This window comes from Tachyglossus aculeatus, chromosome 1 (genome assembly GCF_015852505.1).
Source record: "Tachyglossus aculeatus isolate mTacAcu1 chromosome 1, mTacAcu1.pri, whole genome shotgun sequence".
Lineage (NCBI taxonomy): Eukaryota > Metazoa > Chordata > Mammalia > Monotremata > Tachyglossidae > Tachyglossus > Tachyglossus aculeatus.
Window position 1 is genome coordinate 73806366 of NC_052066.1, and position 16465 is coordinate 73822830.

The window sequence follows — 16465 nt, forward strand, 5'->3', positions numbered from 1 at the left end:
CTAATCCTGGCTCCACCGCTTGTCCGCTGTGTGACCTTGGGCAAGTCACTTAATAAAAATAACAATAATGGTATTTGTTAAGCGCTTACCATGTGCCAAGCACTCATTCATTTCATTCACTCGTATTTACTGAGCGCTTACTTTGTGCAGAGCACTGTACTAAGCCCTAAGAACTGCGGGGGTTACAAGGTAATCAGGTTGTCCCACGTGGGGCTCACAGTCTTCATCCCCATTTTCCAGATGAGGGAACTGAGGCCCGGAGAAGTGAAGTGACCCGCCCAAAGTCACACAGCTGACAAGTGGCGGAGCCGGGATTAGAACCCATGACCTCTGATGCCTGAGTCTGTGCTCTTTCCACTGGGCCATGCTGCTTCTCTAACTTCTCTGTGCCTCAGTTCCCTCATCTGTAAAATGGGGATTAAGACTAGGAGCCCAACGCGGAACAACCTGGTTACCTTATATTCATTCATTCATTCATTCAATCGTACTTACTGAGCGCTTACTGTGTGCAGAGCACTGTACTAAGCGCTTGGGAAGTACAAGCTGGCAACATATAGCGACGGTCCCTACCCAACAGCGGGCTCACAGTCTAGAAGTGTATCCACCCCAGTGCTTAGAACACTGCTTGGCATGTAGTAAGCGCTTAACAAACACTATTATTATTAATGGTATTATAATAATAGCATTGAAAACTATTGAAAAATGTAATAATATTGAAAACATGAAATCTCATGAAACTTCCACTGGGCTACATGGATTTTCCTTTATCATTCAGACCCTAACCAGGAAGAAAAAGCTAAAAGGCAACACCACGTGATACGTTCTCTCCCGAGGGCCTCGCTCAGAATGTGTTTTCATCAGACCCATTTTCGCAGGAATGCGCGGGTAATATAAAGGCTGTAGGGTTAAAATTACCTAAGCGCTCAGTCCAGTGCTCTGCACACAGTAAGTGCTCAATAAATACGATTGATTGATTGATCCGCTTAATCCAATTCTCGCATGTTCCAAAGAGCTCAGTGGAAAGAGCCCGGGTTTTGGAGTCAGAGGTCAGGGGTTCGAATCCCGGCTCCGCCACGTGTCTGCTGTGTGACCTTGGGCAAGTCACTTAACTTCTCTGTGCCTCAGTTCCCTCATCTGTAAAATGGGGATTAAGACTGGGAGCCCCCCGTGGGACAATTTGATCACCCTGTTACCTCCCCAGCCCTTAGAACAGTGCTTTGCACATAGTAAACGCTTAATAAATGCCATCATTATTATTATTATTACACAGTTTCCAAAGCAATAATGACCAGAAAGTTGGCTATCTTGAAATGAAGTAGGGAGGTGAGTTTATTTTTAGTTGTCGGTTTTCCTTCATCATCATCATCAATCGTATTTATTGAGCGCTTACTACGTGCAGAGCACCGTACTAAGCGCTTGGGAAGTACAAATTGGCAACATATATGGTTGTACATATTTATTACTCTATTTATTTATTTATTTATTTTACGTGTACATATCTATCCTATTTATTTTATTTTGTTGGTATGTTTGGTTTTGTTCTCTGTCTCCCCCTTTTAGACTGTGAGCCCACTGCTGGGTAGGGACTGTCTCTATGTGCTGCCAATTTGTACTTCCCAAGCGCTTAGTACAGTGCTCTGCACGTAGTAAGCGCTCAATAAATACGATTGATGATGATGATGATGATATAGAGACAGTCCCTACCCAACAGTGGGCTCACGGTCTAAAAGTCTGTGTCTAAAATATTTCCTTATCAAGGAGGTGGAAATATTTCCAAATCCACAGCGGATGGTCCTTTTATTAAGAGAAAGCCCCGAACTGATGATTATAAAAATCAACCTCGTGCTGTGAAAGGTTTTTAGAGTCTTAATTCTAATACTTTAAGGGTCTTACCTAAGAGTTGAATCTGTAGCATGCGCTGCTGTTGTAGTAATGACGGGAGACTGAGCTCTTGAGGCCGAAACTGTTGCCACCACGGCGGGAGGGATGGTATTTGAGGTGGTCACGGGAGGTCGAGACTAGAAACAAGAAAAGAGCTCGTTAAAACAAAAAAGGAAGAATAAAATGAGTAACTGACGATACTCATTATCATCATCAATCGTATTTACTGAGCGCTTACTGTACTAAGCGCTTGGGAAGTCCAAGTTGGCAACACATAGAGACGGTCCCTACCCAACACTGGGCTCACAGTCTAAAAGACATTATCCTCATTATCAATGATAATAATATTATCATTGTCATTATTAAATGGGGATACTCATTGAAAGGAAGGAGCTAGGGGTGCTATCTAGTGAGTGCTTAAGAGAAGCAGCGTGGCTTAGTGGAAAAAGCTCGGGCTTGGGAGTCAGAGGTCACGGGTTCAAATCCCCGCTCCGCCAATTGTCAGCTGGGTGACTTCGGGCAAGTCACTTCACTTCTCTGGGCCTCATCTGTAAAAGGGGGACTAAGACCGTGAGCCCCCCGTGGGACAACCTGATCGCCTTGTAACCTCCCCGGCGCTTAGAACAGTGCTTGGCACATAGTAAGTGCTTAATAAACGCCATCATTACTATTACTACTATCTCAGTGCGGCTCAGTGGAAAGAGCCCGGGCTTTGGAGTCAGAGGTCATGGGTTCAAATCCCGGCTCTGCCAATTGTCAGCTGGGTGACTTCGGGCAAGTCACTTCACTTCTCTGGGCCTCATCTGTAAAAGGGGGATTAAGACCGTGAGCCCCCCGTGGGACAACCTGATCGCCTTGTAACCTCCCCGGCGCTTAGAACAGTGCTTTGCACATAGTAAGCGCTTAATAAATGCCATTATTATTATTATTATTATTATTACAGTGCCTGGCACATAGTAAGCACTCAACGCATATCATTAAAACAAACAAACAGACAAAAAAACCACTGGAGGTTCGTGAGGAGTGGCGAAACACGGACTGAAGTTTTTGTAGAAAAATGATCCGGGCAGCAGAGCGAAGTATGAACTGGAGTGGGGAGAGACAGGAGGCAGGGAGGTCAGCAAGGAGGCTGTTAAAGTAATTGAGATGGGATAGGATAAATTCTTGGATTAATACGGTAGTAGTACATCTCTCTGACGTACCACAGAAATCTCAGTTTTGAGACGGTCTTAGGTGGTGTCGAAAGCCAAAACAGCGATATGATCCACTTAATAATAATAATGATGGCATTTATTAAGTGCTTACTATGTGCAAAGCACTGTTCTAACCGCTGGGGAGGTTGCAAGGTGATCAGGTTGTCCCACGGGGGGCTCACAGTCTTAATCCCCATTTTATAGATGAGGTCACTGGGGCACAGGGAGGTTAAGTGACTTGCCCAAAGTCACACAGCTGACAATAATGATGGTATTTGTTAAGCACTTACTATGTGCCAAGCACTGTTCTAAGTGCTGGGGGGATACGAGGTGATCAGGTTGTCCACGGGGGGCTCACTGTCTAAATCCCTATTTTACAGATGAGGTCACTGGGGCACAGGGAAGTTAAGTGACTTGCCCAGAGTCACACAGCTGACAATAATGATGGTATTTGTTAAGCAGTTACTATGTGCCAAGCACTGTTCTAAGCGCTGGGGGGCTACAAGGTGATCAGGTTGTCCCACGGGGGGCTCACAGTCTTCAGCCCCATCTTACAGATGAGGGAACTGAGTTACAGATGAGGGAACTGAGGCCCAGAGAAGTGAAGTGGCTTACCCAAAGTCACACAGCTGACAATTGGCGGCGTGAGGATTTGAACCCATGACCTCGGACTCCCCTGCTCTTTCTACTGAGCCACGCTGCTTCTCTCTGGTTACGTTGCGTCTAAATTGCTTCTCAACATATATAATAATATTAATAATAATAATAATGGCATTTGTTAAGGGCTTACTATGTGCAAAGCACTGTTCTAAGCGCTGAGGGGGAAACAAGGTGATCAGGTTGTCCCACAGGGGGCTCACAGTCTTAATCCCCATTTTACAGATGAGGGAACTGAGGCTCAAAGAAGTGACTTGCCCAAGGTCACACAGCAGACATGTGGCGGAGCCGGGATTCAAACCCATGACCTCTGACTCCAAATCCCATGCTCTTTCCACTGAGCCATGCTGCTTCCCTAACAATATTGGCATTTATTAAGCACTTACTATGTGCAAGGCACTGTTCTAAGCACCGGGGAGGTTACAGGGTGATCAGGTTGTCCCACGGGGGGCTCACAGTCTTAATCCCCATTTTCCAGATGAGGGAACTGAGGCCCAGAGAAGTGAAGCGACTTGCCCAAAGTCCCACAGCTGACAGTTTGGCAGAGCCGGGATTTGAACCCTTGACCTCGGACTCCAAAGCCCGGGCTCTTTCCCACTGAGCCACACATCATGGTCAGACAGTGCTCTGCTCTCTCCTTCCTTCTGGAAGGAAGGCCTCCTCCAGGAGGCCTTCCCAGACTGAGCCCCTTCTTTCCTCTCCCCCTCGTCCCCCTCTCCATCCCCCCGTCTTACCCCCTTCCCTTCCCCACAGCACCTGTATATATGTATATATGGTTGTACATATTTATTACTCTATTTATTTATTTATTTATTTATTTATTTTACTTGTACATTTCTATCCTACTTATTTTATTTTGTTGGTATGTTTGGTTCTGTTCTCTGTCTCCCCCTTTTAGACTGTGAGCCCACTGTTGGGTAGGGACTGTCTCTATGTGAAGCCAATTTGTACTTCCCAAGCGCTTAGTACAGTGCTCTGCACATAGTAAGCGCTCAATAAATACGATTGATTGATTGATTGATTGATTCTGGACCGAGGCTAAATCCCTCACCACACTCTTTTACGACTCTGGAGTCGTTTCGACGATATTTAGTTTGTGATGAAAATGCGGGCAAATTTCCCAAGCGTCTCCAACGGACTACTCTGTTCTCTGTCTCCCCCTTTTAGACTGTGAGCCCACTGTTGGGTAGGGACTGTCTCTATATGTTGCCAATTTGTACTTCCCAAGCGCTTAGTACAGTGCTCTGCACATAGTAAGCGCTCAATAAATACGATTGATGATGATGATGATGATGATGATGACTACTGGACCGTAGACACCAATCGAAGTCCTCTGGGCTGCGTCCAGAGATGCTGGGAAATACGACGGCGGTAAAAGTTTCCAGATGGGTATAAGGCGGCCAGGGAAGAACAGCCCCGCAGGACCCTGTTGGGTAGGGGCTGTCTCTATATGTTGCCAATTTGTACTTCTCAAACCCTTAGTACAGTGCTCTGCACATAGTAAGCGCTCAATAAATACGATTGATGATGATGATGATGACCTGTCACCTGCCTGGATCGGTTGGTGAATGATGTGCTGGACCGCTGGCTGAGCAGTAGCTGCGTTGGGCAACTGGGAAGTGGGCCGCAGGACCGTAGTTACTTTGGAACTGGACATCACCGCCGCGGCGGCGGCACCTGAAGGACAAAATGGAACTTTAAAAGGGGTAAAAGTACCTGCCAAACCCCCGAGAAAGCATCACAAATAGCCCCAGTTCCACCCACTACAGACAAAAAAAAATTAGAACCCTTTCATTCGGTCAGTAAATCCGCCGCAGAACGACAATTACCTCCTTCCCTTCCCCACGGCACCTGTATATATGGATATACGTTCGTACATATTTATTACTCTATTTATTTTACTTGTACATATCTATTCTATTTATTTTATTTTGTTACTATGTTGGGTTTTGTTCTCTGTCTCCCCCTTTTAGACTGTGAGCCCACTGTTGGGTAGGGACTGTCTCTAGATGTTGCCAATTTGTACTTCCCAAGCGCTTAGTACAGTGCTCTGCACATAGTAAGCGCTCAATAAATACAATTGATGATGATGATGATATATGTTTGTACATATTTATTACTCTATTTATTTATTTTACTTGTACATACCTATTGTATTTATTTTATTTTGTTAGTACGTTTGGTTTTGTTTTCTGTCTCCCCCTTTTAGACTGTGAGCCCACTGTTGGGTACGGACCGTCTCTATATGTTGCCAATTTGTACTTCCCAAGCACTTAGTACAGTGCTCTGCACATAGTAAGCGCTCAATAAATACGATTGATGATGATGACGATATATGTTTGTACATATTTATTACTCTATTTATTTATTTTACTTGTACATATCTATTCTATTTATTTTATTTTGTTAGTATGTTTGGTTTTGTTCTTTGTCTCCCTCTTTTAGACTGAGAGCCCACTGTTGGGTAGGGACTGTCTCTATATGTTGCCAATTTGTACTTCCCAAGCGCTTAGTACAGTGCTCTGCACATAGTAAGTGCTCAATAAATACGATTGATGATGATGATGACATATGTTTGTACATATTTATTACTCTATTTACTTATTTATTTATTTTACTTGTACATATGTATATATGTTTGTACATATTTATTACTCTATTTATTTATTTATTTATTTATTTTATTTGTACATAGCTATTCTATTTATTTTATTTTGTTAGTATGTTTGGTTTTGTTCTCTGTCTCCCCCTTTTAGACTGTGAGCCCACTGTTGGGTAGGGACTGTCTCTATATGTTGCCAATTTGTACTTCCCAAGCGCTTAGTACAGTGCTCTGCACACAGTAAGCGCTCAATAAATACGACTGATGATGATGATGACAATTTCCTAAAAATCGAACCCGGTGACGGCAAAGCCACTCACCCAGTCTTCAAGGAAGGGTAACGTTTTTCTTGCCAGGGAAACGGTACGTCAATTTGATATAATTCATCTTTACCTCCCTAATGTGAGGACTGTGAGCCCACTGTTGGGTAGGGACTGTCTTTATATGTTGCCAATTTGTACTTCCCAAGCGCTTAGTACAGTGCTCTGCACATAGTAAGTGCTCAATAAATACGATTGATGAGGAGGAGGAGGAGGGTAGGCTACTTTTAAAAGATTTCAAATGAAAGATTTTCTGAATTTGTTTCCAGGGTTGACTTCCTATTTGGTTTTGACATTTCAGTACGGTCAGGTAATGGTATCAATCAATCAATCGTATTTATTGAGCGCTTACTGTGTACAGAGCACTGTACTAAGCGCTTGGGAAGTACAAGTTGGCAACAGATAGAGACAGTCCCTACCCAACAGTGGGCTCACAGTCTAAAAGTATAGTATAGTCCTATATGTATGGTATAGTCCTTCCCTCCACTTTGAGAAATGAATGACATGAAATAATAAAATGAAAAAACTAGAAAGAGTATTAACAATCATAAAAATAATGATGGTATTTGTTAAGCGCTTACTATATGCATGGCACTGTTCTAAGCGCTGGGGAGGTTACAAGGTGCTGAGGTTGTCCCACGGGGGGCTCACAGTCTTAATCCCCATTTTCCAGATGAGGGAACTGAGGCCCAGAGAAGTGAAGTGACTTGCCCAAAGTCACACAGCTGACAGTTGGCGGAGCCGGGATTTGAATCCATAATAATAATAATAATAATGGCATTTATTAAGCGCTTACTCGGTGCAAAGCACTGTTCTAAGCGCTGGGGAGGTTACAAGGTGATCAGGTTGTCCCACGGAGGGTTCACAGTCTTAATCCCCATTTTACAGATGAGGTAACTGAGGCCCAGAGAAGTTAAGTGACTTGCCCAAAGTCACACAGCTGACAAGTGGTGGAGTTGGGATTTGAACCCATGACCCCGACTCCAAAGCCCATGTTCTTTCCACTGAGCCAGGCTGCTTCTCATTCATTCATTCAATTGCATTTACTGAGCGCTTACTGTGTGCAGAGCACTGTACTAAGTGCTTGGGAAGTACAAGTGGGCAACATATAGAGACGGTCCCTACCCAACAGCGGGCTCACAGTCTAGAAGGGGGAGACAGACAACAAAACAAAACATGTGGACAGGTGTCAAGTCGTCAGAACAAATAGAAATAAAGCTAGATAATAATAATAATGATGGCATTTGTTAAGCGCTTACTATGTGCAAAGCGCTGTTCTAAGCGCTGGGGGGACACAAGGTGATTGGGTTGTCCCACGTGGGGCTCCCAGTCTTAATCCTCATTTTACAGATGTGGGAACTGAGGCTCGGAGAAGTTAAGTGACTTGCCCAAGGTCACACAGCAGACATGTGGCGGAGTCGGGATTTGAACCCATGACCTCTGACTCCAAAGCCCGGGCTCTTTCCACTGAGCCATGCTGCTTCCCACGACATTAACAAAATGCACGTCATTAACAAAATAAATAGAACAGTATTTCTAGACTGTGAGCCCGCTGTTGTTGGGTAGGGACCATTTCTATACGTTGCCAACTTGTACTTCCCAAGCGCTTAGTACAGTGCTCTGCATACAGTAAGCGCTCAATAAATACAACTGAATGAATAAATAAATACGTACAAGTAAAATAAATGGAGCAATAAATGCACACAAATGTATATACAGGTGCTGTGGGGAGGGGAAGGAGTTAGGGCGGGGGTATGGGGAGGAGGAGAGGAAAAAGGGGGCTCAGTCTGGGAAGGCCTCTTGGAGGAGGTGAGCTCTCATCATTATTTTGAGGCCGTCCGTGTGGGATTGGAATCGTAACCAACCGGGCAAGAGAAGCAGCATGGCTCAGCGGAAAGAGCTTGAGCTTTGGAATCAGGGGTCGTGGGTTCAAATCCCGGCTCTGCCAATTGTCAGCTGTGTGCCCTTGGGCAAGTCACTTCACTTCTCTGGGCTTCAGTTCCCTCATCTGGAAAATGGGGGTTGACTATGAGTCCCCCGTGGGACAGCCTGATCACCTTGTATCCGCTCCCAGTGCTTAGAACAGTGCTTTGCACATAGTAAGCGCTTAATCAATGCTATTATTATTATTATTATTATTATTATTATTATTATTATTATTATTATTATTATTATTATTATTACCTCGGGGTAAATGGGATGCTCCTATGTGAAGAGGCGGGCCGGGAGCACTACTGCGGATGATGGACATCTGCACGTTTGCTGCCATGATGTGATGCAAGTTACTGGGGTGCCCCTGCGGGAAAGAAGGCGATAAACAACATTCAAGATTCACGGCAAAAGAAAAGTCCGGCATGATCTCATTCTACAAACTAATAATAATAATAATAATAATAATAATAGTAATAATAATAATAGCATTTATTACGTGCTTACTATGTGCCAAGCACTGTTCTAAGCGCTGGGGGGGGGGATACAAGGTGATCAGGTTGTCCCACGGGGGGCTGAAAGTCTTCATCCCCATTTTCCAGATGAGGTAACTGAGGCCCAGAGAAGTGACTTGCCCAAAGTCACCCAGCTGACAACTGGTGGAGCCGGGATTTGAACCCCTGACCTCGGACTCCAAAGCCTGGGCTCTTTCCACTGAGCCACGCTGCTTCTCTGCCACGTGACCATTCCTGAGACGTTTAAAAATTTCTGGGGAAACTTACACGGGAGCCAGTTTCATTCATTCGATCATATTTAATAATAATTATTTTGGTATTTGTTAAGCGCTTACTACGTGCCAAGCGCTGTTCTAAGCGCTGGGGGAGATGCAAGGTCATCAGGTTGTCCTACGTGGGGATCACAGTGTGGCTCAGTGGAAAGACTCCAGGCTTTGGAGTCAGAGGTCATGGGTTCATATCCCGGCTCTGCCATTTGTCAGCCGTGTGACCTTGGGCAAGTCACTTCACTTCTCCGGGCCTCAGTTCCCTCGTCTGTGAAATGGGGATTAAGACTGTGTGCCCCCTGTGGGACAACCTGATCACCTTGTAACCTCCCCAGAGCTTAGAACAGTGCTTTGCGCATAGTAAGAGTTTAATAAATGCCATCATCATCACCATCATCATCATTAATCCCCATTTTCCAGATGAGGGAACTGAGGCCCAGAGAAGTGAAGTGACTTGCCCAAAGTCACCCAGCTGACAACTGGTGGAGCTGGAATTTGAACCCATGACCTCTGACTCCAAAGCCTGGGCTCTTTCCACTGAGCCACGCTGCTTCTCTGCCATGTGATCATTCCTGAGACATTTAAAAAGTTTTAGGGAAACTTATAGGGGAGCCAGTTTCATTCATTCATTCATTCATTCAATGGTATTTAATAATAATTATTTTGGTATTTGTTAAGCGCTTACTATCAATCAATCAATCGTATGTATTGAGCTCTTACTGTGTGCAGAGCACTGTACTAAGCGCTTGGGGAGTACAAGTTGGCAACATATAGAGACAGTCCCGACCCAACAGTGGGCTCACAGTCTATGTGCCAAGCGCCGTTCTAAGCGCTGGGGGAGATACAAGGTGATCAGGTTGTCCCACATGGGGGGGCTCCCAGTCTTCATCCCCATTTTACAGATGAGGTCACTGAGGCCCAGAGAAGTGAAGTGACTTGCCCAAAGTCACCCAGCTTGTAAGTGCCAGAGCTGGGACCTCTGATTCCCAAGCCCGCGTGCTTTCCACTGAGCCACGCTTCTTCTCTAAAATTATTATTATTATGTGAGCCCCCCGTGGGACAACCTGATCACCTTGTAAATTCCCCAGCGCTTAGAACAGTGCTTTGCACATAGTAAGCGCTTAACAAATGCCATTATTATTATTATTATTATTGAGCGCTTACTGCATGCAGAGCACTGTACTAAGCGCTTGGGAAGTACAAGCCGGCGACAGATAGAGACGGTCCCTACCCGACAGCGGGCTCATAGTCTAGGAGGGGGAGACAGAGAACAAAACAAAACATGGAGACGGGGGCAAAGTCGTCAGAACAAACAGAAGTAAAGCTAGATGCACCTCATTAACAAAATAAATAAAATAGTAAATCTGGACAAGTAAAATAGAGTAATAAATCTGTACAAATAGATATATACAGGTGCTGTGGGGAGGGGAAGGAGGTAGGGCGGCGGCAATTGTCACCTGTGTGACTTTGGGCAAGTCACTTCACTTCTCTCTGCCTCAGTTCCCTCATCTGTAAAATGGGGATTGACTGTGAGCCCCCTGTGTGACAACCTGATCACCTTGTAACCTCCCCAGCACTTAGAACAGTGCTTCGCACATAGTAAGCGCTTAATAAATGCCATCATTATTATTGTTATTATGGATTCAAATCCCGGCTCCGCCAACTGTCAGCTGTGTGACTTCGGGCAAGTCACTTCACTTCTCTGGGCCTCAGTTCCCTCGTCTGGAAAATGGGGATTAAAACTGTGAGTCCCCGGTGGGACAGCCTGATCACCTTGTAACCTCCCCAGCGCTTAGAACAGTGCTTTGCACATAGTAAGCGCTTAACAAATACCATCATTATTATATGTTGCCAATTTGTACCGCCCAAGTGCTTAGTACAGTGCTCCGCACACAGCAAGCACTCAATACAATTCAATGACTTTTTTTTCTAGTAAGTGTGTATATGCTTAGGTACACACACACGCTCTATATGTTGCTGATTTGTACCTCCCAAGCGCTTAGTACAGTGCTCTGCACACAGCAAGCACTCAATACAATTGAATGGACGAATTTTTTTCTACTAAGTGTGTATATGGTTACGTACACACACACACATTCTCTATATGTTGCCGATTTGTACTTCCCAAGCACTTAGTAGCCCGCTGTTGGGTAGGGACCGTCTCTATCTGTTGCCAACTTGTACTTCCCAAGCGCTTAGTACAGTGCTCTGCACAACAAATAAGCGCTCAATAAATACGATTGAATGAATGAATGAATAATACAGTGCTCCGCACACAGCAAGCACTCAAGAAATACAACTGAACGAATGAATTTTTTGTCTAGTAAGTGCGTATATGCTTAGGTACACACACACACGTTCTGTATATGTTGCCGATCTGTACCTCCCAAGCGCTTAGTACAGTAAGCGCTCAATAAATGCAATTGGATGGATGAATGAATGAATGAGGAGGTGAGCTCTCACCCCACCCCAGCGCTTAGTACAGTGCCTGGCACATAGCAAGCGCTTGACACCTGCCATCCTTATTATTGTTATTAGGCTGCCACGTGTGAGGAGCTGTACTAGCCGGCAGCCCAGCGGGCGCGGGTTCGACAGAGGTGCCCCGCAAGGGGGTGATGAGACTGCCAACTTGTACTTCCCAAGCGCTTAGTACAGTGCTCTGCACACAGTAAGCGCTCAACAAATACGATTGATGATGATGATGATGATCCACCCCAGCATTTAGCACAGTGCTGGCACAAAGTAAGCGCTTAAGAAAGCGCTTAGCTCAGAGGAGCAGCGTGGCTCAGTGGAAAGAGCCCGGGCTTTGGAGTCAGAGGTCATGGGTTCAAATCCCGCCTCTGCCAAATGTCGACAGCTGTGTAACTTTGGGCAAGTCACTTCACTTCTCTGTGCCTCAGTTCCCTCATCTGTAAAAAATGGGGAGGAAGACTGTGAGCCGCCCCGTGGGACGGCTTGATCACCTTGTAACCTCCCCAGCGCTTAGAACAGTACCCTGCACATAGTAAGCGCTTAATAAATGCCATGATCATCATCATCATCATCATCATCAAATACCCTACTACTACTACTACTAATTTGCCTATGTGACCTTGAGCAAGTCATTGAATTATCTGCACTTTAGTTTCTACTGTGCGCTCTGTGTGAGACGGGGGCTTCGTATAATCTGAACGTACTGCATCTAGCCTACTGCTTGGCCCGTGGTAACTATTTTAGACTTTTAGACTGTGAGCCCACTGTTGGGTAGGGACTGTCTCTATACGTTGCCAACTTGTACTTCCCAAGCGCTTAGTCCAGTGCTCTGCACACAGTAAGCGCTCAATAAATACGATTGACTGATTGATTATTAACAGACACCGTAATAATTTCAAAGGCTCGCAAAGCATGATCATCTCCGGCATTATTAGAAGCGGCAAATGTGAAGAATTATGAGAGCTAAATCGCGTTGGAGAAGCAGCGTGGCTCAGTGGAAAGAGCCCGGGCTTTGGAGTCAGGGGTCAGGGGTTCAAATCCTGCATCCGCCAACTGTCAATCAATCAATCAATCAATCGTATTTATTGAGCGCTTACTGTGTGCAGAGCACTGGACTAATCGCTTGGGAAGTACAAGTTGGCAACATATAGAGACGGTCCCTACCCAAAAGTGGGCCCACAGTCTAAAAGACTGTCGGCTGTGTGACTTTGGGCAAGTCGCTTCACTTCTCTGGGCCTCAGTGACCTCAGCTGTAAAATGGGGGTTAAGACTGTGAGCCCCCCCCGTGGGATAACCTGATCACCTTGCAACCTCCCCAGCGCTTAGAACAGTGCTTTGCACATAGTAAGCGCTTAATAAATGCCATTATTATTATTATTATTACTTTCATCCTGTCCCTCCTTCTGCCTCCCTTAATTCTCCATTAAGAACAATTCCAAACTACCTCCCTGCTTTCACTTATCTCTCTCATCATCATCATCATCAATCATATTTATTGAGCGCTTACTGTGTGCAGAGCACTGTACTAAGCGCTTGGGAAGTACAAGTTGGCAACATAGAGAGACAGTCCCTACCCAACAGTGGGCTCACAGTCTAAAAGGGGGAGACAGAGAACAAAACCAAACATACTAACAAAATAAAATAAATAGAATAGATATGCACAAGTAAAATAAATAAATAAATAGAGTAACAAATATGTACAAACATATATACAGGTGCTGTGGGGAAGGGAAGGAGGTAAGATGGGGGGGATTGAGGGGGGATGAGGGGGAGAGGAAGGAAGGGGCACAGTCTGGGAAGGCCATTCTCTCCATTCCTCTATTTCTCTAAATCCCTTTTCGCCCTTCCGAGAAGCCTTTTTGGCACCGAACCCGATCGGTGGCTTCGACCGACTGCCTAAATGCCACCGTTTTTATTATCTAGCCTCTCGTCTCTTCCTGAGAATGCACGACCCCCTTCCTCTGTCTGGAGCAAAGGCCTCAGAGTCAGGAGGTCATGGGTTCTAATCCTGACTCTGCCACCCGTTTGCTGTGCCACCTTGGACAAGTCACTTCACTTCTCTGTGCCTCAGTGACCGACATCTGTGAAATGGGGGTGGCGACCGTGACCCCCCAGGTGGGGCAGGGACTGTCTCCAACCCGAGTTGCTCGTATCCAGCCCAGCTCTTAGTACGGTGCGTGACCTTAGATCCTAGAACAGTGCTTTGAACATAGTAAGCACTTTTAATAAATGCCATTGTTATTATTATTATTATTATTATTACAGATCTTAGAACAGTGTTTTGAACATAGTAAGCGCTTAATAAATGCCATCATCACCATTATTAGTAGTAGTAGTAGTAGTAGTAGTACAATACAAAAATATCAGTAGACCTGTGTCCTGCTCTCCATGAGCTAACAGTCCAGAGGGGGTAACAGCAGACTGGAGTTCCTTACCCTCTGAGATTCATTCAATCGTATTTATTGAGCGCTTACTGTGTGCAGAGCACTGTACTAAGCGCTTGGGAAGTACAAGTTGGGACGGTCCCTACCCAACAGCGGGCTCCCAGTCTAATGGGAGAGGGGGAGTTTAATACTGGCCTACCCCGTGCAGTGGGGGTCGGGGTGGGATTCGGAAGAAGCAGAGATTACAGAGAAGCAGCGTGGCTCAGTGGAAAGAGCCCGGGCTTTGGAGTTAGAGGTCATGGGTTCGAATCCCGGCTCCGCCACTTGTCCTGCCCCGCCCCATCCTTACTCATCCAACTTGTACTTCCCAAGCGCTTAGTACAGTGCTCTGCACACAGTAAGCGCTCAATAAATATGACAATGAAGGAATGAATGACTTTGGGCAAGTCACTTCACTTCTCTGGGCCTCAGTTCCCTCATCTGGAAAATGGGGTTTAATCAATCAATCAATCGTAAGTATTGAGCGCTTACTGTGTGCAGAGCACTGTACTAAGCGCTTGGGAAGTACAAGTTGGCAACATATAGAGACGGTTCCTATTCAACGGTGGGCTCACAGTCTAGAACGGGGAGACAGAGAACAGAACCAAACATATTAACAGAATAAAATAAGTAGAATACTGAGGCCCAGAGAAGGGAAGTGACTTGCTCAAAGTCAATCAATCATATTTATTGAGGGCTTACTGTGTGCAGAGCACTGTACTAAGCGCTTGGGAAGTCCAAGTTGGCAACATATAGAGACGGTCCCTACCCGACAGTGGGCTCACAGTCTAGAAGGGGGGGACAGACAACAAAACCAAACATATCAACCAAATAAAATAAATAGAATAGATATGTATAAGTAAAATAAATAAATACAGTAATAAATACGTACAAACATATATACAGGTTTAAGTCTGTGAGCCCCACGTGGGACAACTTGATTACCTTGTATCTACCCCAGCGCTTCGAATAGTGCTTTGCTCATAGTAAGCGCTTACTAAATGCCATTATTATTATTATTAGAATAGCAGGACCCGCGTACGGTTTCGGCTTCTCCGACGCCTCACGGACCGCCAGGCGTCCCACGAGTGAGGATTCCCGACACCCCCTTTTGAGGACATAAACGTAGGAGAGGGAGAACCTGTTGTCCACTGATGGTTGCCACGGGGATGGCGGAGGCCTGCGGGATGCTGCTTTCCATGGTGACGGTGACCTGGCCGGGGACCTTGGGCGGCACCGACAGAGTAGAAGGAGGGGCGGGAGCGATGGGCCGACTCGGCATGGTGGGCTTCAGGGGAGGCTGCGAACGCAAAACCAAACGTATCAAGGAGCGGGCTTGGGAATTTCATTACCCAAGTCCCCTCAATCCATCAGCGAGAGGAATCGGCCTGACTCCGGTGAGGAGGCGGGTGATGCTATCTCGACACCAAAGAGACAGGAAAAAATAAAAAATAAAAACAAACACCCACTGAAAATAGGCCTTCACTTCAAATACCATCACCCGATCGCAATTTACTTCCCTGCTACCCTGTTCCCGACCTAATAGATCCCGGTTTTTCGAAAGTGAAGAGGTTTTCGACTCCCCGATAACCAGGCTTGGGTAGGGGCCGTCTCTATAGGTTGCCAACTTGCACTTCCCAAGCGCTTAGTACGGTGCTCTGCGCACAGTAAGCGCTCAATAAATACGATTGATTGATTTCTTTATATTACAAATGTGTTCTTCCTCTTTCTAAAAAAGTACGAAACGTTAATCGAGAATCTTATTCTGGAGAGTGCTTAAAGCCAAGAGAACAAAACTTCTTCTCTATGTTCCGCATCCCTTTCTCCTCCTATTCTTGTCTTCATTTGCTGTTCATAAAAAGCAGATCAGGAACTATACAATTTTTGAAAGCTAAGATGACTAATAATAATAATAATTATAATGGTATTGGTTAAGCACTTACTCTGTGCCAAGTAATGCCAATCAATGTGCTAAGTACTGGGATAGATACAAGGTAATCAGGTTGGACACAGTCTCTGTCCCACACGGGGTTGGCTCAGTGGAAAGAGCCCGGGCTTTGGAGCCAGAAGTCGTGGGTTCGAATCCCGGCTCTGCCACATGTCTGCTGTGGGACCTTGGGCAAGTCACTTCACTTCTCAGAGCCTCAGTTCCCTCAGCTGTAAAATGGGGCTGATCAATCAATCAATCAATCGTATTTATTGAACGC

The 16465-nt window shown here is 45.5% G+C and overlaps 1 protein-coding gene across 3 annotated transcripts in view; it reads right to left on the bottom strand.

The window, feature by feature from the left end:
- Positions 1–16465, bottom strand: part of SAP130 (Sin3A associated protein 130) — a 104439-nt gene that overhangs the window by 69515 nt on the left and 18459 nt on the right. For all 3 annotated transcript variants that reach the window (XM_038747742.1, XM_038747734.1, XM_038747728.1), the window contains exons 4-7: positions 15400–15558; positions 8838–8949; positions 5284–5408; positions 1894–2018 (exon numbers count right to left, since the gene is read on the bottom strand). In XM_038747742.1, coding sequence (XP_038603670.1) covers positions 1894–2018; positions 5284–5408; positions 8838–8949; positions 15400–15558 — 521 coding nt within the window. The remainder of the gene's footprint in view (positions 1–1893; positions 2019–5283; positions 5409–8837; positions 8950–15399; positions 15559–16465) is intronic.